General features: G+C 46.9%; 1 protein-coding gene across 1 annotated transcript in view; it reads right to left on the bottom strand.

Moving 5' to 3' along the window:
- The window catches only part of mpp7a (MAGUK p55 scaffold protein 7a), a 160535-nt gene that overhangs the window by 66943 nt on the left and 69307 nt on the right, over positions 1-24285 (bottom strand). The window contains exons 6-7 of the mRNA XM_080417489.1: positions 15771-15851; positions 6670-6798 (exon numbers count right to left, since the gene is read on the bottom strand). Of these exons, the coding sequence (XP_080273615.1) occupies positions 6670-6798; positions 15771-15851 (210 nt within the window). The remainder of the gene's footprint in view (positions 1-6669; positions 6799-15770; positions 15852-24285) is intronic.

The raw sequence follows: 24285 nt of genomic DNA, 5'->3' as shown, positions 1-24285 counted from the left end.
CGTCTGACAATAAAAAATAGCCTATACTATAGATGTATATCGATGTATATCGAACTATTTTTTTTTCACTCTATGACAAAGCAGTGTGCAGATCACAACCAGGTCCACAATGGAAACACGTTCCTTTAGGGTTTTTTGTGTTATCCTTTTAACAACCATTGTAAAATCCTACCTCTGTACTGTTTACAAATCTGTTAAAGTATTTAATCAATAAATAAAAAACAATAAAAAGTGTTTGGGGGCAGGGCACAGCCGCGAAACCTCGCTCAAATAGAGACCCTGCGAGCGAAAATAGGAGGGGTGGACGACGTCGTTGCACGGTTCGTTGTCGCTCGCGGTAAGTCAGGACGGTCTCATTCAAAAACATGTATTTTAATGAGATTTCATCGCCCGCTCGCGCCTCGCGTCACGCCACGTCCCATCGCTGGCAGTGCGGATGGGGTGTTACACAGCCCGTTCGGCGCAAAACTACTTATGTTACATATTTCGTGTAATGTTATACATGTTTATGAAAATGTTTTGTATTAAAAAAAATCAATAGCCAAATATTTTTCCAGGACCCTTGATAAATTCCAGGACCTTTGATCAATTCCAAACCTTTTCCAGTACTGGATTTTTTTATTTTTTATTTCAAAATATTTCCAGGAATTTCATGACCGTGGGGACCCTGAATCTCGAGTGCTTACAGTCACCTCTCGGACTATACTACTATATAGCTAGAAAATAAACAAATGAAAACGGTTGCTTATCAGGCAATACCAGAACTTTTGCTGCCAAAGAGGGCATGTGAAAACGGCCTTTCCCATTCCCAGTCCAGCAAATTATGCTAATTATTTTCCTGGAAAAAAATGTGAAAACGTGGCTTATGATGCGAGCGAATGAGGGCTTACTGAGGGTGATGTGGGGTGCTGACCACCGTCTGAGTGGCATTGAATTATCTGGCAAGTGATCCATAACATGGTGTAAAATCGTGGATTGCAGATGCAGCAATCGTCTCCAATCTGCAATTTACATCTGTGCATCGGAGATGATTTTTTTCTGTCTCCAACCGAACACCCAAACGAGAGCAGCAAAGACGGCCGCGGGCTGGGCCTCAGAGTCTTCTGCCTCGTAATGTTCTCACATCATACTCACTTGCAGAGTGCGGAAGACTGCGTTATCGCTTCACAGCAGCTTCCTCTCTCTCTCCTCTCATGCTATTTAAGGTATTCTAAGAGATGTTTCGTTTTGTGTGTGTTTTTTTTTTTACCAGGACAGCTCAGGGATGATGCTGCAGCCGCCTGTGGTACTCGTGCATGTGGTTTGTATGTGAGTGTGCGTCTTGAGTCTCAGTTTTCCCCTTTTCTCCCCAATCTCCACAGCTTCTGGCTCTCTGCTTCCTGGCCCGGGGAGAATCGAATTGTGTAACACCAGTGCGTTCTGGCACGCTCCGACTTTTGTCTGCCGTTCTCCTATTAGTCAGTCTGTGCTCAGGCCCTCTATCACCGAAGGCAGAAACTCACCATTATGTCTTCTCCTTCCCCCCACGCCGCCACAGACACAAGTCAAGCCTGACGCAATCCCCCCCACCAACGCCACCTCCACGTTCCACTCAAATTCTGCCCCCCCTACCCCCGAAACCTTATCCAAAATAACACATTCTTTCAATAAAGACACACGGCTGGGGCTTACTTTATTTCTTTTGTTTTTTTACACGGCCACATGTTTATGCCTTACTCCAAACCCAATTATTTCATTGTCCTGACATTTGAGCTAATAAATCACACGGTTTAGGTTTCTGCAGGAGAGCGAGGGGGGGAGGGTAGCCATTGCGGAAGATCACGTTTGTACTTTTTCACTGAAATACAGCATGAAGTCACAGTCTGAAAAATGCTAGCAATTAATCAGAGCTACTGAATACAATCCACTCAACTAATCACAATTAACTTAATGGATGACTCAATGACAATATGGGGCTCCCGCATGTTACGAGTCCCCCCCCCTCAAAAACACATCCAGAACTATAGCATGAGGGAATGAGAGAAAGAGACAAAATGGGACAAGAGAGAGCGAGAGAGAGAGAGAATGAGGAAGGGCGGGAGCGGGCCCACTCAGCAACGGAAAGGAAATTAGAGCGATATTACACAGCCCTCCTGTTATGATGTCAAGTTTGAAAATTTCAGGCTGATTATGTGGAATAGCGAGCTAAAGGGCACATCCAAATCAATTTGGTGCAGCGCTCAACGAGGACCCGACACAATCACAGGGGGGGGGGCTTTTATTGGTCAGCGAGTAATGGCTGTGACTTCACCGGGAGTCATGTGACCTGCTGGCTGCTTCCTTAATGGGCACAGCCTGACTGTACATCATGACCAGGTTTCCCCTCATAGTCATACGGAACCACAGCGGCTGACCTGACCAAAAGGCCAGAGGTAGATGGGGTAAATACAGAACCTTAACATTTACTGTCACATTAGATTGTCTAAAAAAAAGAAGACAATACATCCATTGGTGTAGGTGATTTGTTAACAGGAGATGTCTGTAAGGGACTATTAGTCTTCTGTGCTGTGGTGGAGGAGAATATCTGTCTCGGCACTCCCAGACGCGAACTGCCTTTTCCCATACTGTTGAAGCACAAGGGGGCGGGGCTGGCGGGCTATGTTAGTGCAGTGGGTGGCAGTTGGGGCAAACGCAGTCCCCACAACATCATTTACGATTCTGTGCCTATCGGTACATAACTCGGACGGCGCTTAGTCGACTAGCAGACCATCGGCCGGTCGATCGGGCACTCGCGTCTGGAGGCGCTCGGGCGCGACTCCTCGGCCTCAAGGTCTGCTGAGTCGGCGCGCCTCCGTCATGGTCCAAAACTATACTTTATCGGCGAAAAAAGTCCGCGGTTGTTTGAAAAAGTATTGTGCCAAGCGGGAATCGAACCCGGGCTCCCAGAGGTAGTGGATCAATAATCTAATGATTATCGAGGTGCGCCACTGAGGCCGGTGGTGAGAGTAGATATTCGGGCTGTATTAGAATGTGACGTCCTAACTCTTCTAATGTAGAGGAAAGAAGTCCCCGCCCACGCGCCCGCCCAATAGGGGAAGCCTCGCCCTTTCGGGGCGAGTCTTCCCAACAGTATGGGAAAAGGCAGTTCGCCTCCCAGACGGAGGCTAGGCTACTACTCTTTCCTCCAAGCCTATCCCATAATGCAATGTGGGCTCCAGCACTTGCCACGCCTCTTCCTTTCTCTCCAAACTAATTAGATACTTTTTGACTTTACAATTATTTTAGCCACTTGAACCCTAAAACCAGCTCAGTGGCCTTGTGGTTAAAGTGTCCGCTCTGAGACTGGGAGATCGGGGTTCAATTGCCGTCCGGGTCCTACCAAAGACTATAAAGTGGTACCCAATGCCTCTCTGCTTGTGCTTGGAACTCAGCATCAAGGGCCGGATTGGGGCGTGAGTCCCTGTGATATACTAGCGTCAAGTCCAGGGGGTGTCCTTGAACATCAAGCCTCACACTAAGGAAAAAGGAGATATACTCCTGACCTATGGGCCAAATGGAATGGGAACAGCTGGTTTCCAAAACTACTTAATTACTTAAACCCTTTGCTGACTGGGGTGCCCCCAAGGGTCTGTACTTGGCCCCGTCTTTTGTCCCTCTACACCAAATCTATTCACTGAAATTCTACAAGCTCGCAATGCCACATGTTGCGACGTGATGTGAGCTAGCTTGTAGATCAGCCATCTTCATCGAGTGCTCGCCTATTTTCGGCGGATGTTCGCCTATTATTATGACATGCCCAGAATAGGGACACTAGGGTTCATGCGGTTAAATAAGTCATGACAACCAAATTGCACTCTTGTAACTGCGCAGACCATCAATGTTTGTGATTACACACGGAACACAGGGAGATGCAGCCTCTGTGGTAACCACAAGTCCTGGCCGACCAGACCACAGGGAGACCAGTTAGTAGCCTTCCCCTCTAATCATCCAAGGTGTTTTAAGTCACCCTTCTCTTTGTGCCCACAACACAAATATAGAACCATCAAACATTCCGACGGGACATTGCGGAGATGGCGTCCAGCCACAATCACAGTCCTTTGGTATCTGTTTTGTTTTCATAGAGAGAGAGAGAAAAGAACCCAGAGCATAATAAATGCTCTGGGTTCTTTTTGGGGCTCTCTGTAGGGCTATAATAATATTATATTATATACTGGGGAATAATATTATAGCCCCACAGAGGAATCCTAGTACAGGAGAGAGGACTACTATGCCTGCCGGGTCCTTCAGGCAGTGGGAAGGGAGCCTGCTGGACTGTCAGTAAGATATTACTCTGAAAAAATCACTAGACGCAATATTGTAAGATGTAATATGCTACAGTACATGTAAGAGTTGGGTTTCTTCTCAATACATTACTGTTCATACTATTACTATAATTAATTACCCCAAAGGTCTGGTCTGCTTATGTTTGGTTCATTTTGGGAGATACTGGGAACGTTCCAGGTATAAATCCCCTTTAGCACAAAAAGCAGTGGTGAAATGGATGGAAATAATTAGCGTTCTGAAAGTGCTATTGAATGTGCTTTTAACAGCTGTCATCATAGCGTATTTGGTGATTTATACATAACCATTAGAGGAGAAATTACAAACCTAGACCCAACTTTGGCCCCTGGCAGAGGTCTGGATACAGCAGAGCAACCCCTCGTTATAATATTAAGTCTCGTAGACAGCCAGCTATCTCAATTCAGAACCCACGACTTATAAAACGACACCCAGGGTACTACAGCGCTGCTAAAACACAGAGAACGAATGTAATCAACACCCACAATGTGGTACAAACATACGCACCATCACACATCGTAAACGAGCGTTTCAGATGTTCCCCGGGAACCCATATGACTCAGACGAGGCGGTGAGAAAAGAAATGTGCGTAACGTGAAATACAATAACACAACCAGATGATTAGCCCATTAAGACCTGGAACTGTGTCATTTTTAGTTTTGAGCTAAAAAGCTTTATTTTACATTTGGGCTATTCAAAAATAGCAGATATACAAGCTCATAGCGCGGCACCGAGTGCCGCGCTACGAGCTTGTAGATCTGCTATTTTTGAAAAATCGTGAAAATGTGTGCAAATCTTTGAATATATATATTTTTAAAGCGAATATTTTTAACTCAAATCTTTGCTTCTGGGGGGTCCCTGGAACAAAATATTTTGATGGGGGTCCGCGGCCAAATACATATCATTTTGGGGGTCCTTGACATGAAAAAGTTTGAGAACCACTGATATAGAAACATACGTTTTTCAGAAAACTGTTGGGATTTAGGAGACATGTAGAATCGGCTTCAGGTCTTAAAGGGTTAGGCTGGCCAGGGCCTGGGTGTAAATCACATTATGGTTGCGGGAGATCGTGACCCAACATCAGAGGCGGAGGAGAGGGCCGGAGCAGGAATTGCCTGCGACAAAGTGTGCAAGAAGGGGGAGAACATTCCTCTAAAAGCCACATTATTACGCACAGCAGCCCTGCGGAACATGCAAAGAGAGTAGGGCAAGGAACCAAAAATGGCTTAGGTGTGCTCCTCCCGCTTTCCCCCCTGGGTGCGGTTAGAGAAGCGCGCCGGCTCGGAGCCAAAATGGTGGTCTGAGCAGCGGAAAAAAAAGCCGCAAAGTGAAAATAGAGGCGCCCGGGGCCAGGACATGTCCAGGATCAGATCAAAGGTGGGCGGGGCCTCAGCACACAACAAAGGGTGGTGCCATGATGACAGACAGCCATACAGACAGACAAACATTATGTGTCTGACTGGACTGGTAGAATGTGTGTGTGTGTGTCTACATGTATGTGCCATGTCTGCCAGGGCACCCAGGTTCATCCAAGGCAGTAAAACAACAACAACAGATGCACCCCAAAAAAACCTAAAAAACAGATGCAACAACACAAGAGGGAAACAGGGGACGAGGCGGAGTGGAGCGATAAAAAGCTGCATCAGTCAGAACAGGGACAGTGGGGGCCGCAGACGAGTCCAAGTTGAGCTGCCCACATGCGGGAAGCCCTGTCCGGTGGCAGGGCCTGGGGAATGCTTGGTATGGCAATCAGCAGGCACTACAGACAGACGCCCAGGAAGTCGGGGGAAAGAGTGAAAGGGGGGGGGGGGGAGAGAGAGAGAGAGAGAGAGAGAGGGAGAGGGAGAGGGAGAGGGAGAGAGAGAGTGAGAGAGAGAGATAGAGAGGGAGAGAGGGAGAGATAGAGAGACTCAGAGAGAGAGAGACAGAACGCTGCAATGGTCGGGGCCCCCGAGGCTGAGACAGACAGGGCCTGGCACTGGCCTGGCTTGTTGATGTCTGGGTGTACGGCCGTGAGAGCATGTTAGGGATGAAAGAGCAACAACACTGACCAGGATAGAAAAGGAAGCCATTCGCAGACACAAAGCCCAGACCGGGCTGAAATTACACACGAGCCAAGACCGGGGTAATTGTGGCCGGTTCGGTTAGGCACGGCCGCGTACAACTTCAAGGTTGCGGGTTAGATTCCCACAGGCATCGGGAAGATGCCTCAGAATCATGTACGGTACTTGTTCTCTGGTGTTGTGGGTAAACGGGTCAAAGGTCACACAGAACGCTCTACTGTATATAGGCGCCTTTTGGTCATCCGTCCGTTAGCCTGTTCTCACCAGATAACTGTAAAGAGGTACTCACCAGAGGCTCCTTGTTTTTAACCAGGCGGATGATCTTCACCGAGTCCTCGTCGTCGTCGATGTCTGGTAGAGGCGGGAGCTCTGGGTCGTAACTCTTCTGGGCCACTGTGTCATGGACAGACAGGAGGCTCTGGAAGGAGGGATGGAGAGAGAGGAGAGGGGAGAGGAGAGGAGGCAGGAGAAGGGTTATCATCGCTCAGACCAACAAAAAGGCCCTCAACTTGACCTAATCAGCGATTAAGTGAAGTATGGCCGTACGTTCCATCACCGGTTCAAACCTGTCGTTCTCTTTTTGTACGCAGGCTGGAAGAGTAAAGGCAGAGTGCAGAGGGGAGGACGGTTATGGATTGGGGTGTCTGCCCCCGAGCAGCGTGTGATGGATTCGATGTGCATTCAGGGCCAGTTGCTCCAGCTACATGTGTTAATTGTCATTAGCCCGCCCCCATCCCCCCCCACCCCTGCCCCGTCCTCCCTCTATACATCTCTCTGATTAAAGGCACCCAGCGCCCGCGGGGCCCCAAAAGTGCCGCTCGACCTTATGAATCACTGCTAGTACCTCCAGGGAGACAAAGGGGGGCGGCGGGGAGGGGGGTACGGTGGTGTGTCACAGGAACGGTGAGCTGTTGTGCGATGCTCCGCAGTGTCGGGAGTCAAAGTAATGAAGTTCTCGGCCACCTCAGGTATTTAGCACATTGTAGGGAGCGAGAGAGAAAAAGCGCGCGCGAGAGAGGGAGAGCGAGAAGAGACGGGACGCAGACAAGAATGATGCCATTGAGAGATTCATCTTTCAAACTATTTAACGGCTCTGTGTCCACACCGGGATGCAGCTGGAAGCGGTGCGCTTTTTCCGTGATCGAGGAGTGAGAGTGAAAAACATCTCTCCACCACGTGCCAGAAATATGGAGAGAGAGAGGGAGGGAGAGGGAGGGAGGAAGGAGAGAGACAGTGTGTGTTGGCGAGGGAGAAGGAGGATAGGAGCAGGAGAAGAAGAGTGCTGTGTTTTATGACAGAGGAGCACGCCGCAGCGCAGCGTTCAAGATGTTGCTAACTGGGAGCAGATGGGAGAGAGGACAGACGGCGGGAGCATGTACACACATGCATACTGTATACACGCGCACACAAACACATTATAGTGTACATGTACAGGCTCGTGCACATATACACTGACACACATGCATATACACACACATATACATGCTCACACGCGTACCGTATACACATACGCACGCATGCATATAAGCATGCACAAATACTGTACATGTTTACGTTCCACAACCTCTTTACCAATGTCATTCCTGTTAACAAATTCCATCCGGAAATGCATCCGAGTAACCACTTATACCATTATTCTATGCTTTGACTATTTAACAAGAACGAAATGACAAAAGTCATATTCTACCAGGTGCTCTGTGTGTGTGTGTGTGTGTGTGTGTGATTGTTTTCATAGACCTGATTACTTGTTTTTCGGATTGCTTGTTTCTCGCCAAACCTGGCAACATTGAATATGCAACGGTAAACGCTAATAATGTTTTTTATATAAGTGGTGGCAACATTTTTAGACACCACACGGCACGGGTCTTCCCAACAATAGCGAAGATTGGAGTCAGTGTGAACATGGCCAAATAATAACTTAATAGCCAAACTAGGTATAATGAAGCACGCTAGCATTTAGGCTAACTCTGTTCCCTGAGGCAGCAGTGCAACTTGCACTGTCTGCAACTGTTGCAGTGTGAATGAGGGGAGCGGAGGGCGGTTACTGCGGAGGACGGGCCGTCTCCCCATTGGCTTAAAGGACGGGCCGACGGGGAAGTGTCCCCATTGGCTTAAAGGAGTGAAGGACAGCCATGACAGCCAATGATGAATAGGTGGCGACTAGGGTGTCGACTAGGTGTCGAATGATGATGATTAGTCTGACTGTTTGTAGACTCAGGCGCTCTTCGAGCACCTGGTAAAAAATAGCAGATCTACAAGCTCATAGCGCAGCACCAAGTGCCGTGCTATGCGCCTGTAGATCTGCTTTTTTTTATTTTTATTGTGACATTTTTTGCAAATCTTTGAATATATAAGCAAACATTTTTAACTCAAATCTTTGCTTCTGGGGGGAACAAAATAATATAATATAAAGTTTGAGAACCACTGATATTATAGCAACAAAATAGGGACACCAGGTTGAAAGTGGTTAATTGATGTCTTCTGCGCAATCTCTGACCTTCCTTTTTCTGCATGTTTAATCCCTCCACTACACTTCTCTCGCTTGCTCTTCTTGACTAAACATCCATCGGGTTTCTTTCCATAGCTGTCCTCCAGAAACAGCCAGGTGGATCCCTCAGGCCAGGCCAACAGCGTGCAACAGACCAGGAGCCTATAAATAGATGCTATGTGTTGTATTGCATGACGGACGGATGCTGTATTTTTATGGCGCTGAGCTATCTGCTGGAACCCTGCGGGAAAAAAATGAAAAATAATAAAATGTTTGCAGCTGAGGTCGACGATAAAGGGAAAGCGGATTTGGGGAAACGGGATCCCGAAAGCCATTCTGGATGGATTACACAATATAAATTGTGGTTATAGCATCGTGTCATGCCATAAAGGGAGGAGACTGTGGACTTTTAAGAGGCACAGCGTCTCTACAGTGTTTTGATAGGGTCAATATAGACAAAATCTGATCGGATGATTTTATCCGCGAGGAGAGCGGTCCCTCGACAATACACACACACACACACGCACACACACGCACACAGTGGATTCTATAATAGACTTATTCTCCTTGCCACTGAATGAGAGGGAGTATAGTAGACTGCGGTCCATTCAGAGCAGAATAAAATATTACAGAGCAAATATTTGCAGAGGAACGCTCCTGATCCTGTGGCTGCCGTCTCTTTTTCCATCTCGCTTTGCTTTCTTCTGCTCCGCTCTTTTTCTAGAGGCGGGGGCTCTTTTAATGTGGCGTCGTATCGAGTTCCCAGAGTTTCCGAAAACAGCGGCGGTTAAAGGACGCCCCGTGTCCCGGGGTGGTCGAGGCGGTGGGAGGGGGCAGGGGGGGCGTTTCGAGTCTGAGGTTGGACACGTGCGGCGTCGTGGACCCGAGCGATGGCGTTTGGCTGTCACTCACGACAACTGCCAACACGTTGGGGGTCATCCAGGCGTCAATCACAGGCCCTGGCCCCGACTCAGTGGGTGGGTGGCGGGGAGGGGGGGGGTTCCCGCTGTTGGGGTCCGCACCTACATGTGGCCAATCAGCAGCACGCCATACCCTAAAGGTCGCAGAGTTGAGGCCTACAAAAGGCAATCGACGTATCCATCAACAGCCACGTGTCCAGTCCACTGAAGCCCTACTCAGTGGACACAAGAGTGCTCTCCTTCACTTCCAGGTAGCTAAAGCCTAGTACAGACTACAGACCAAAGATGTGCAATTTGCACCGTACGTCAGTTTCACGCACAGCACATAACATCTAGAGCAGACTTTTTGGGGCATATCATCATATGACTGAGCATAAATGAAGCATTACAATGTTACCCCTGAACTCTACATATAGGTATAGTACCTACCTCAAAAGCCTTGGTCACTGGAGTTTAGGGGTGATCTAAATGATCTCTAAACTCTGGATTTTATACAGCACCTACCCTCAAAAGCCTTGGTCACTGGAATAAGATCAGGCATTATGTATTTTAGGTACATGCACACATGTCCGCATGTGTGCATGCACATGTGCGCAAACACATACTGTACACATACACATTGCACACGCATTGCGTCTGCCTGTAGCGACCTTGAAGACCTGCTATTTTCACTATTGAAAATGTTTTACTGTTTTTTTAATTTAAAATGTTTGCCTACAATGATGACATTCCCACAATAGGAGAGTCAGGTTTAAAGTGGTTAAGTGTCTCTGTGGGTTGCATAAATATTTATATTTTGTCCATTTCCTGAAGAGTTTTGGACACGGATTTGGACACAAGGTTTCCATCCAACAGCAATGGCACGCACACACACACACACAGAACTTTCCATTTGGACTTACATTGGCCGTTTCTTGCAATACCATGACCCCTGAGTGTCCTCTCTTCGATGGCTGCCTACCTCCTCCAAACTGCTCCCCTGTGCGGCACCAACAGCCCAGAGCGGCACTGCTCCTAATGCGCTGTCCCCCCCATTCTTTAAAAAAATAAAATACAAAATAACAAAAATAACAGGACCAGCTGCACGCTAATACGTAGCACATGGCACAGACCACGGGCTGGGGACCGCCGACACAAAACATGGGAGAGCAAATACATGGGAACAGGTACACACACACACACACCATGCAATTGCATGCATACAGTACATGGCAGCATGCAAGACCTGCATATGTTGTGCACACACCCTGTCCCATACTGTACCTATTTCACACATACTGTATCTGGACACGCGGAGATGCACGCAGACACGCATGCATGCACTGACACACTCAATATATAGGTGTTTCTCCGGGGTCTGACACACACACACACACACACACACACACACACACACATACACACACACAAGTGTGCACTCACATAGCTTCCCATATTGTGTGTATTCCTCCTGGGTCTCTCCCACATAGCGAAAGATGTAGTACTGTAGTTTGATGGACTAAGGGCAGACTTTGCAGGTTGTCCGGTCAGAGTAGCGGTCTCAATGCCCGGATGATGTCTGGTCAGGCCCGGTTCCGGTTAATTTCGGGTGTTATCAAAAAAGACAGCCACGAGCAGAGTCGGATGAGATATTCTTCGTTGAGATTTCAGCCGAAAGGTAACCCTTCTGGTACTGTCCGGATAATTGTCTATGGATAATTGTAAGTTACCGCTGGTAATGGTCTTCAGTGATTGTTGCTGGGTAATTGTAAGTTACTGCTGGCAATCTGGCGACTGCTATCTACTGTAGTCTTCTTGGAACTGAACTGAACACTTAACAATAAACTCAACTGGACACCTGGTCATGCTGGATCACATGAGCTCCCAGATCCAATCCAACTAATTGCTAATCTCTCCTGAGCTATTTTTACCGAGCTGTTTGGGATATCTCTTCTAATCTCTTATCTTCTTCTCTCCTTCTGTAGGTGTTCTGGTGTCATTATACTGTAGCTGTACTGAGTTTTAGGGGCGTAACGGTTCACAAAATTCACGGCTCGTTCGATATGATATTTTGGTATCACGGTTTGGTACTTTTTCGATATAGCAAAAAAAATATGAAATGCCAAAGAAATTTCCTTGATATTGCTTTATTAAACTTGGGAGAGCCTCAGCAGATAACGCGTGCTATGTATATAGGAGGAGTGGCTGAGATTGACACTAAATGAGTTGTTGGTCCACCTTATGTCAGTCCACCTTAAGCTCAGTTTAGCTCATTTCATTAGCTTGTTAGCTTTGTTGACATCATCTCTGTGAATATATGTTGGTTTTAACAAGATACAGAGAGCCCACGGATATCATGCACGCGATTTACAAGCTTTGCACAATAGTTGTACTGGTGAAGGAGTCTCAAACCACAGTAGGTGCATTCATTCACTGACAATATACTCTGCTCCCTCGCCGTCACACATGCTTGCTGCTCGCTCTGTCTCTCTCTCTCGGCCAAACACAGATGTTGCAACCTGCATGGCCGTTGTTTGGGCTGCCTTGTTGAGTGCAGAGCACAAATCCAGCACCTCATTCCGAACGGTGCAATATTAATACGTAATCTTTGTCACATGGTGACATTATCGTGGTGATGTCAAGTTCTTGTTTCAGAATTTGTCGCCAAACAGGGGAAGGTGTGGAATCCCCCGATCCTAACGTACACGTGTACACACACAAACACACACATACTGTACTGTAAATGCACAAACATCTGGGCTATATTCTGGGCTATCCCGTTTTATACCCTGGGGTATAAACTGGACTAGCCCAGAGGCTGGCCCCGGGTATAGTTTGGCCGGGGTCATTTTGTGCTGTTAACACCCGGTCTGCGTATTGCGTTCCTTCAGGGTCATGTGCGGCAACTGTTATGAGTCAGTGTGTCAGTGGCTTTGCCTCCTAATTGAATCTAGAGCCGATATCCTTGTTGCGGCTCAGACCTGCAGCCCAGGGCAACAGCATGCAGAGGGCACAAGAAGGGGGGCGGGGTGGAGAGAGCGAAAGAAAGAAGAGTGAGATCCAGAAAGTCAGAAAGTAAGAAAGAGACTGAGGAACAGGGAGAGATGGAGGGATGAACAGAAAAGAGAGAACGAATGAATGAATGAAAACGAGAAGAAAGAGGGGAAGGGAAGCCCGGAGGTCTCGCCCTTGTTTTCCAGTCATCTGTCCTCTCTCTCTCTCTCTCTCTGGGTTGTGTGTTTGTGTTCATTAGACATAATAGGGATCCTATAAAAACAGATCACTGTGCTTGTCCAAATAAACCTGCACATGCTTTCCTGGCATTGGCCTCCGGACCCCGTTAGCAGCAGCCAGTCTGCTCAGTTTACTACTGGCCCCCTGCGCCTGCGGGCATGGGCCCTGCCCACTGGGGTGGCCAGGCTTGCTGCCTTTCCCCCCATGAGATGTGATAGTAGGCGGGCTGGGACGTTGTAACCTCAGAACCCACGTGAATGGCATGCACACGTCTACGTACGGATTGAATAAGAGTGCGTGCACGCACACACATACAGTATATGGCACGTACGTACACACGTACATACACACACACACGCGCACACACAGGCCAGGGCAGGCGGAAACAGGCAACCATCATAATTGGCACTTTCATCACTGTCAATATTAGTTTTTCTTATGGGGGTGGCTAATGCCGGCAAAAGTTGTTTTTTCATATGCGACTCATAAAAAGGGGAGGGGGGAAAGGGGAAGAGGGAGAGAGAGAGAGACAAAGAGGAAGAGGAAAGAGAGAGAGAGAGAGAGAGAGAGGGGGGGGGCTGCTTTAAAGAGGCTGATTTATGTCCCCACCCAAGGAATGGATCATTTCAGCCATAATTGAGAGTGATACAGTTACTATCGCACAGAGACGCCATTCAAAGGCAGCAGCCATCTGCTTGTGTTTTACACCCCCAGCCCTGTGATTTACACGGGAGGTGGGCTGGTACGGTACCGAGTGCCCCCGGAGGACGGATGGGGGGGGGGAATGGGGGAGAGAGAGAGAGAGAGAGAGAGAGAGAGAGAGAGAGAGAGAGAGAGAGAGAGAGAGAGAGAGAGAGAGAGAAAGAATGAAATGTTAATGCTTCCAGTGCTTTGGGTCTTGAAGCCCACGGGCCCGTCTGTGCTTTGAGACCCTGTCAAAGGGAGCTGTGAGGGGCTTCCAAAACCTCAGCGTGTTACAGTCAAAACTCTCCCCCTGCCACAGCACTGGAACTAATCGATGGTGACCGGGTTGCTCCTGCAAGCAGCCTGTGCGAGCGCTTAACCGGGGAGCGGTTTCAATGCACGCACACACACACATATATAGCTTTGCGGTGGGGACTCAAACCAGCGAATGTAACGTACTCCATGAGAGTGGGGGTAGACAATGTGCACGTCTGAACATACGCATGTATACGGCCACTGTGAACCCACTTGTTGCCACTTCAAGGTGTGGCCCTCGCTCCTCAAATCTGAGGGTAGAACTTCACGCAATAACCACACCACACAGATGTATGGGGAGGATATTTTGCTGGCAAGCAGGTGCGTGTGTGTGTTTATATACTGTATGACTGGATTGCACTCCTGCATTTCATTCTCTTTGCCTCTTCCAACGCAGCTGTCAGGTGCCATGATTGATGAGTTTCACAAGTTCTCTATTTTGAGGGATCGACATGTTGCCGCGCCAAAAAGGCTTTGCTGCAAACGCCATCAAAACAGAATCGCCAGAGGTTCTGATGATGAGTAATGGTGGAACCCCTCTGTGTTGATGGAGACAAAGGAGATGTTCCTCAGTCGTGAACTACAGTTTAGGAGGGTGAGTGTATGATAGATTAAACTAATATCCATTTGTCTTCAGCAAGAGGATGTGCATACAGTACATGTGAATGTGTGTTTCTGTCTCTACATATTCATCTGCGGGTAATATGAATGATATCTGTTCAACGACTGTTGTCTACGACGCGCATACGTGTCAGTGTTGCTGTGAATGCGCGTGCGCGTCTCATTCAATCTTCATGGACTCCATTTGTCTGAGCCTCATCCTCCAGGATGGCCAGTCTCTTGACCCCCTGCTGTTTGACATGAGGGGGGGGGGGTCTGTATACCCGGAGCTGTTGTTTCTGGCAGGAGGTGAACGTGTGTGACGGCCACGCATTACAGATGAGCCTGTCCAACTACCCCCCCCCCCCAGCATCCTTCCATCTCTCAGTCACAGTGCTGTCAGAGACACCACCTGGGAGCCCTGACGGATGGCCAGGCTTATGTATTTGGACAAATGTGTAAAAATATATATTGAAGCTGTCTGTTTCTGGCTAACGAGACCGAGCGCAACGGCCAAGAGGACTGAGGAAAGGGCCTCGAGCTCGCTCACTGAGCTGCTAGTTTGTGTATGTTACGTTAACAATGTGATCATGAAAACAGTTTAATGTCAGCATTAAGCTGCGCTCAGCTGTTGCCCTGCTTCATAATAGTAAAGCAAAAGCCATACTGGAGTCAGTTAATCGTATACAGATTGATGTGTCTATTTCTGCTCTTTATATCATCCCATTGATCTTTGCAAATAGTTTTGATAATATGTTGATTATTTAATGAATATAAGTAGATTTTAGTGACTATATAGGGGGCCCACTGTTCTAGGTATTACTGTTTAGTGTCTTTCATCTATCTCATATACTTGTGTGATTCTGCCTCCAAAACGCATATCCCGAGGATAATACAGTTCATTCTGATTGGCTGGCTGACATTTCATTTGAAGCTACATACAGTATACTATGTTACTCTGAGTGAAGTTGTGCAATGACAGTTTGTACTGTCATCAGCTGCTAATGCTTCCAGTGCTTTGAGATTCTGGAGCAGAATCTTGTAAGCAACATTTTTTCCCCCCCGTACGATGGACATCTTCCTGCATGATCACATATCAATCTAGTCTTTATTTGACATTTTCTCGAGTAATTACTAAATACGTTTTCGTTTGATGGATGTCAAACTTACCTTGACATGGGGATTGGCCAGCAGTGTGAGTAGCTCTTTGATGTCACCATTGGCTGCTTTCCCCTGGAGCTCCTCAGAGAGCTAGAGGAGGAAGATGGAGAGAGAGAGAGTTCTATCAAATTTGTTTTACTCATTGCTCACTCAAGAGATTAAGTAAAGAGACTTAGTACCAGTGATAGAAAACAGCAGACATGCAGGCTGATAATATTAACACAAGAAGTAATTTAGGCAACGATCAGAATAGAGCACGACAAAGTGCCGTTACGTTCACTTTTTATTCTGCGTTTACACTGTGGCGCAACAGTGATTGAAAACGCTGTAGTGTGCATGCCAGGTGGCTAGGTGACGCGCTCCCAGATAGACCAGTCACGCATGCGTAGAACCACTCCCGTTCTACTTCCTATCACAGCTGTTTGTTTACATCGCGCACGTGGCGAGACGACGCGAGCCATGATGTCACACGTTTTGTCTTTTCTCCCGTATTGGCTGTTTACGTGGAGAAGGGAGGCGGAGCGTTTTCAAAGAGTTCCACTCTGGAAGGAGGTTTCACTTAATTGCGTTTTCAACCCCCGAAAACACCGTTGCCATCTAAACGGAAGGCACATCTGATATTTTATTTTGCCGTTTTCTCTAGAGACCGTTGTCGTCTAAACAGGGCCTTAGAAGCATACACTGATTTATCAAACCTGAGCTCCTCAGGCAGGTCCTCAGTGCCTTAAAAGTAATACGTAAAAGGAAAAAGAAACAGTCAACCAGAGTAACATGTTCTTTTCTCCAGGTTTTAGTTAAAAGCCTAGCAGCAGTGTTTCGTAGAATTTAGAGCCTATTGAGTTTTTCGGAATCAGCTTTATTTGTCACATGACAGGTACGGCTTTACACCTGTAAGGCACCTGTTATGTGACAAATAAAGAGATGCTGGTGAAATAGTTTTTTGTATGCATGCTCCATTGTTTTGTAGGATTCCGCAAGAAGAGAGACGATAGAGATAGAGTGAAATCAAGGGTAAAGAGAGAGAAATGCTACGATTCTCATTAGGAGTTAGGGATTGACAGGATCAGAAATGACTACATTAGAGGATAAGCCCAGGTTAGAATGTTTGGGGATAAGACAAGAGAGGCGAGGTTGAGATGGTTTGGACATGTGCAGAGGAGGGATGAGGGGTACATTGGGAGACGGATGCTGAAGATGGAGCTGCCAAGCAAGAGGAGAAGAGGAAGGCCAAAGAGGAGGTTTATGGATTCCGTGAGAGAAGACATGCAGGTGGCTGGAGTGACAGAGGAAGACGCACAGAACAGAAACAGATGGAAACTGATGATTCGCTGTGGCAACCCCGATGGGAATTAGCCGAAAGAAGAATAAACATGTGTATGAACAGCTTTGTTAGCATGGCTCTCAAAGTTTAGGCTGGGATCATATATGACACAGAGGCAACAATTATGGGAATTTCAGTTCAATTGAAGCAAATTATTTGACATCCAGTATTTAATAACTGCTAGGCCGTTAACTAAATCGGAACCAGTTTCTAGGGTTGTCGGGCTTCACCAGATGATATAGGATAATTGTCATCAATCAGCTGTATGACAACGAGAGGAGGTGTAGTGCCTACGTATAATGTCACCAAAAGGAAGGGAAAAAAATAATTGGACCTAAAATGTAACCTTGGGGGCGCTCCACAAGTTATAGAGGAGGACGGGGAAACATGAGGCCTCATAAAGCTGGTCTTACATTTGCGACCATATTTGAGTGTAACGTGTCGTGTATATTCAAGGCAAATCTGACGTGCGATTCATGAAAGGGGGTGCAGAGCCGTCAGACCAAAGACTGCATCACTCGTCAAAATGAACAGATCAGTTTCACGTCGCATCGCCTTGCCAACTTGTAGATCAGTGTATTTTGGCAAGTGAGTCCCTCACATGATGGATCCGCTGAATGTTAATAAAGCAATATCCTACTCTCATGTGTGTAATGAGAATAAGAAGTTTACAAAGTTTAACATCACGAGTCCAAAGGCTAATAAAACTTGGAAAGGATATTATATAGGCCCTTTCTACCGAACAATTGCTCGCTCACCTTTGCTGAGGTAAAAAGATGATGCTGGAATTCGACAATATCCAATAATTATTGATCAAAGCTTTATTGATTACGGAGGGGAAATCCGTCCTTTGGACGAACATATCCTATCCACTGTCCTACATCGGAATTGGAAATGGAGTAATGGACACAGCTAGATTTCATCCAAACTGTATCCACATCAGATGCTAAGACTTAAGCTTTCATGTGATGTGGTCAATAATATAAATCAATGCGACATTGGAGTTGGCATGATAGTACAATACGCGAAACTGTGGCCACACTGGCAAACACGCTGAGGGACCTAATAATTCCGCTCTAAATGCGTGAACTGAAAAAAATCTATAAAAATCGGTTTGAATTTGCGTCATGTTTATAATATGCATCCAAGCAATAGATTGTTTAACAGACATATTTTTTTTCTTTTTTTATATGTGATGACAAATGTTGGACACATAAATATTTTATTTGAGGTTTGGCAGTATTGTAATTGATTTTGCATGAACAATAAGGCATTCTAATAACATATACGCAAGGTTGGAGGCATACAAGTCTGCTCCGGAGCAGACGTGTTATGAATCAGACTCTTGGAAACTACTTGGAAAGGTGCGGCGGATATGCACTTAAAGTAATACTAGGTAACGTTTTCAACAAAACTAAAGTTAAATTGTATATCTTTTGCGAGTGGCAAAAGTTTCACAACACCCACTCCGTGAATTTCACCCCCGGAAGCCTTTTATTTATATATTTTCTATTGAACGTGTACGGGGGGGACTTTCCCGGGAAAATGACGTTCCTGGCCAACGTCATGACGTCGTGGCCGACGTCCTCAGGAACTACCGCAACGGTTTCCTGTTTGGCCAGGAACTACCGCGCTATTAACAAAAAGGAACCTCACGCTGATTTTAAGATAATGTAGGATTGGAAGATCGAAAAAGAACAGAAAAAGAAAGCACAGCTCATGGTAACTAATGCTCCACTGGCTAAGAGAAACGATCCGTAGATAGTATAAAACAATTAAAAGATCGCTTTTTGAAACGCTTCCGGCTTCCGGTGAAAACGAATGGAATTCTGGGTAATCGAGGACTAGGGAAATTGTATGCAGTGACGGTAGTGACCAGCAGAGGTTGCTAAAAATCGTTATTTGTGATTCTGCATTGTACAACTTTAAGTACAACATCTGTGCGTACCCAAGCTAAGTGAATGAGGCCCATGGCCACCAAATGATACCAATAACCTAGGATTTGTCAAATATGTTGTAAACCACTCCAAAGCAGTCCCAGATATGCCGACCCACTGATGTAATCTATTGATATGAATATTATGATCATTGGTGTAAAATGCTGCACTCAAATAAAAAGAAAAACAAGCACAGCATTCATTAAAAGACTGTTTGTGACTCTAATAAGTGCAGACTCTGTACTGTGTGGTGCTGTCGAAATCCTGACCGAAATTTTCCAAATATATTATTGTCTTTCACGGCTGCCAGAAGTTGTAACAAGACTGTCTTTTCCAGAATTTTTGAAATGAATGGCAATTTAGAATTTGGCCTTTAACTGTTACGAATGGTTGGGTCAAGACCAGGATTGCTTATGTCTTTCTGTGGAGGACCTGTTCAAGGGCCAGCATACCCAGTAGCAGGCCAAAACGACTAGACAGAGATGATCAAATGATTGCACCCCATATAGCCACAGTGCTCCATGCTGACGCAGACATGGCCAAAAGACCTAAGAGTTGTGTCAATCCCAGATGAGAAGACCATCTTTCAGGGATGTGATTAAGAACAAAAAAAGTAAAAACAAGAGAACAAAAATGTTCCATTGGAGTTTCAGCGTAAAAAAAAAAGAAAACTGTCTCTAAACACTGGACCCTTGATGGACCACATTAATGACAGATCTCCAGGGCTGGGGGGCTGGGAAGGGGGAGGGGTAGATCTGGCTCCTCAACCCCAGGCAGGGCTCTAACCCTCCTCCTGGGCAGAGCAGGGCCGTGATTTATGGGTGAGCCTCCTGGATGTGGAAGAGTGTGGAGTGTGTGTGTTGGGCCCAGAGAGCAGCGGTGAGCAGCCACAATACAAAGAGCCGCTTGTAGAGGAGCGGGATCAACGTCTGCTCGGCGAGGGCCGGTGAAAAATCACAGGGGTCCTGAGAATCCTCCCTCCCCTGTTCCACTGGCAGGTTTTGGAGGTCTGCGTGAGAGCATGTGTACTGTATATATGGTCGCTGCCGGACAGAAATCTTCTGTCCAAAACCGTTACATTTTTTTTTTTTTAAAGGAGAAAAAAAGAAACCCGTGTTCAAATGGATACAATGTTATTATTTAGTCACAGGCTCTTGTTAATACTTTTCATTGACTTAAAGCTGCACTATGTAACTTTCCTCTCGTGTCAGATCCTGTGTCTAGGTGAGACATGACCTTTGACACGATCTAAATGTCTCAATAGAAGAGCAGGGAGACAAAATACGACCACCACAATTGTAGAAGTTATATTGCATTAACATACTGTACCATACAGATTGGTCAAAATCAAATTGTATTCATTAAAAAAAAGTGCTGCTTTAACCACTTCAAACCTGTTTTTGGGCATATGTGTATGTACACACCTTTGTATCAGTGTGTACGAGGTGGTAGGTCATGCAAACACATTCGTGTGTTCAGCTGTGTGCATGTACAGTACAGTGTGTGTGCGTGTGCGTGTGCGTGTGCGTGTGTGTGTGTGTGTGTATGTGCGCGTGCGCGTGCGGAGCATAGGGAGCACCCCAGGTCATAAGTACAGTTCAAACATCGACCACTTTCCACGTGACACTTTCCAACCATCTTAGGAAAAAGGGAGGGGGGAGCGTAGGCTTGTTTGACTGATGACCCTACGTGGGAGGTGAGAGGGCAGGAGAGGTGAGAGGCAGAGGTAGAAAATGGGGGTTAAGGAGGGGGCAAGTCACCTCCCCTGAGCACGCGCCGGGGCGGGACGCGCCTTTCCACTTTGTCCTGGCCTCCCCCAGGGAGGGAGAAAGTGGGAGAAAGACAGAGTGGCTTGGGGGGTGGGGGCTAACGATAGCCACAATGGTCGGTGTTACCCATGTTGAACCTAACTCAGCCCCCAGACTACTTTAATTAATAAAGACGAGCGGAGCTGCTCTGACAAACTGCTTAGGGTCAGAGAGTGGGAGGGTGATGGACAGAATGTAAACACCCATACATGTAATAGCTGCGGAGGAGAGTGGGAATAAATTGGGGAGAAAGGATCAGAAACAGAAGGAGAAATAGACAAAAGCAGCCATACATTCTGGTCTCTTCTTTGGTTCCATTAACCCTAGCGTCCTCCCTATTCTAATAGGCAAACTTTCTGCAAAAAACATTCTGCAAAAACAGCTGACCTACAAGCTGACAACGCGTTGCGTTGTACAGTAGATAAGCTATTTTCGGCAAGGAGATTTGGTGTAGAGGCAAAAAAGGAGGGCGCCAAGCACAGACCCCTGCAGGACCCCAATCAACAAAGTACAGTATATAGGGTTTAAGTGGTTATGGCACCCGGTCCCGTAGTTCCCCAGGGAGAAAAAACAAAGCATTTTGACAACGCGCTCCGCTCTCTACCTTCGTGCTTCCATGTCAGGATCACTTTTTCCATCTGCCTCTCTCGCTCCCTCCCTCCTTCTCCCTGTCCGTGACAGATGAAGGAGGTAAAAAAAAAAAAAGAAGAGAAACCTAACAGTGATGGTTGACACCGAAGGCTATGTGCTTTTCAGTTTGTGTGTGTGTGTGTGTGTGTGTGTGTGTGTGTGTGTGTGTGTGTGTGTGTGTGTGTGTGTGTGTGTGTGTGTGTGTGTGTGTGTGTGTGTGTGTGTGTGTGTGTGTGTCTGTGTGTATGTGTGTATGTGTGTGTGTGTGTGTGCACGTGTGTGTTTAGAGTAGTCTAATGCCAGGTTGTCAGATTGTGGCTCTCACCCTGACCCTGAACGGCCTGCAGAGCATTACGTTACTTTAGACACAAATCAAAAACCTGTGTTCCTCCATTGGTTCCTCTTACTACATCTACACACAAGACGTGTCACGCTTCATGCTGTTAGGCAGATACATGCATGCTGCTCATACATGGTCTGTAAGTGCCTGGCTCCAGTGCACAGACGATGCTCATAGTTGAAGCAGGGGGGAGATTTTATTCATTCTGGGGATGGCAACGATATACGATATTATCGTTTATGGCGGAAAAATACGTTCACAATAATTGTATTCCAATTACCGTGAAATCATCAATGACCTCCATCATGCACTGGGATCGATTCGCTTTTGTCAACTTACATTCACGGTCTAGAGAGCACCAGCAGATATGTAAACGGTCTGTGTACGTGTGTGTGTGTGCGTGTAAATTAAAAGATACAGTTTTGTAATAGACAGGCTCTAGGCTGGCTGGCACTGTTTACCTTCAGAATAGCATGGCTGAAGACAATGCTATTAAAAATAAGTTCTAAGGGGGCACGGTGGCATTCGGTAGCACTGTCGCCTCACAGCTAGAAGGTCCTGGGTTCGATTCCCGCCGAGGACGCTGTGGGCGTGTTCTCTCCTCCACGTCATCAGTGCCCATACCCTAGGTGGGGATGGCGAAAGGGCCTTTCTGTGTGGAGTACCATCACAAAAAACATGCAGGTCTCTATAATGCCTCCCCATGGTCAGCCAGGGCGCCTGATGGCGGGGAAAGGAACTGGTTGGAATAACGTCTTCCTTCCACGCGCTACGTCCAACCGGGGAAACTCCCCCCTGTCAGGTGATAAGCTGCGGCTTGCTAGCTCCTCATGCATTGAAGGAGGCATGAGCTCAGTTCTGGGATCTCCCTAGGCTGGCAGAGGGAGAGTAGCGCCCAGGATTACATAGGCAATTGGCACTGGGTGAAAAAATGTTTTACAAAATCGTGGGATAAAATTTTTAAAATACATACGTTTTTCTTAAAATGTCAGGCCAAGTGATTTTAGTGGCATTTTAACAGTTTTAAGCATGTGTAAATTATTGCAATGATGTCATTAATCACAATTATTTTGTAGTATGTTCTCATCATCCCATCCCGTATTCATTCCCTTTTCCCTTGCTTGGATGTTCTTGTCCGTTTCAAGGATTTGAACCGGCAGCGTATGGGTCACAAGACCCCTTCTCAAACCTTACAGATGCATGTAAGGTTTGCATACTATGGTCTGTGGTATGCACGCTGTGTGGCCTATGATGGACAGTACCATAAAAACACCATTGGGTGGTGCAGGGGGAACCCTTAAGCATCAGTTAACATCGTATTATGTTCACCTGCTCTGGTTTCATGTACGTTTATGTGTCTTGGACAGCAAACTTCAAAACAAACCCCATAACCTATCCTTCAGTCATTGTCCGACATTCCTTGCTTATTAGCTCACTGGTTATATCCAACAGTGAACATGTCAAAATATCATAATGCCTGGTGGTATGAGTTAACGTATCTATGAAAATGGGTTAGAGAGGAAACTTGGGGAGCCTTCTGACACTTGCAGAACAACATGATTGACTCTCGCTCTCTCTCCCTGTAGTAGCATCATGACACTGAGCCATGGACAGTGCTCTTTGTCTCCACCTGGTGGACTTTTACAGGAGCTCTGTGGCCCAGTGTGATGGCGGTGAGAAGGCAGTCAAGCAGAGGGGAGGCAGAGGAGGAGACAGGCATAAGACTCAGCCACTATAGGCCACGCGGGCCAAGGTTCAAAAGATGGACGCTGATTTGGAAAGGAGAGACTGATGCAGAGTTCTGCCTTATTACTCACTGCTGAAGTGGGCTTCGGTGTGCGTGCGGTTTCTACAAGTTTTGACAGGATAGATAGAAACTGATTAGGCAGAGATTCATTATGACTTATGGCGAGCTGGGTTCAAGTCCCGGGCCGATTTTCCCCGTTGATCAACGTAATAAGGCACGTTGCATTGCTGCTACGAGGGAAGAGCGTGTCTGCTTGTGTTTCAGGCATAATGAGAGAGGCTGTGTGTGTCTGTCTAATGCTGGGGGAGCAACGAGGTACATAGACTCACATCCAAGGAGTGTGCGCTCGTATGTGTACCGCACAGGCCACCGACGATCCTCCGTACGTACTGTACAAATGTAATACAGTAATATTCCCAAATGCCAAGTGTCGACGGTTTTTCGACTGCGGGCCCTTGCTGTGGTGGTTTGCTTTAGGCAGAGGCAATCACCTGCTGTGTACGCGCTAGACAGTGCAGACCAAGGGCAGACAGAGGCTGAAGTGTCATTTTATGTTAGGCAATAAATTAAGCCTCCATTACCCCGAAACCCGAGCCCAAAATGAATTTCATCTAACTGTAGATCTCGCCTCAGTACCCCTGCCGCCCCTCTTTAAGTTGGCTTTCATGTGGAGCGGCGACGTGGGCGTAAGCCGATCCGCCTTAAAAACACACTGCAACGCCAACGGGGGCTGGGGGGGGG

Source organism: Gymnoscopelus braueri (assembly GCF_963280865.1).
Source record: "Gymnoscopelus braueri genome assembly, chromosome: 21".
Classification (NCBI taxonomy): domain Eukaryota; kingdom Metazoa; phylum Chordata; class Actinopteri; order Myctophiformes; family Myctophidae; genus Gymnoscopelus; species Gymnoscopelus braueri.
The sequence above is the reverse complement of the archived record's forward strand: the minus strand, read 5'-3'. Positions and strand labels throughout refer to the sequence as shown.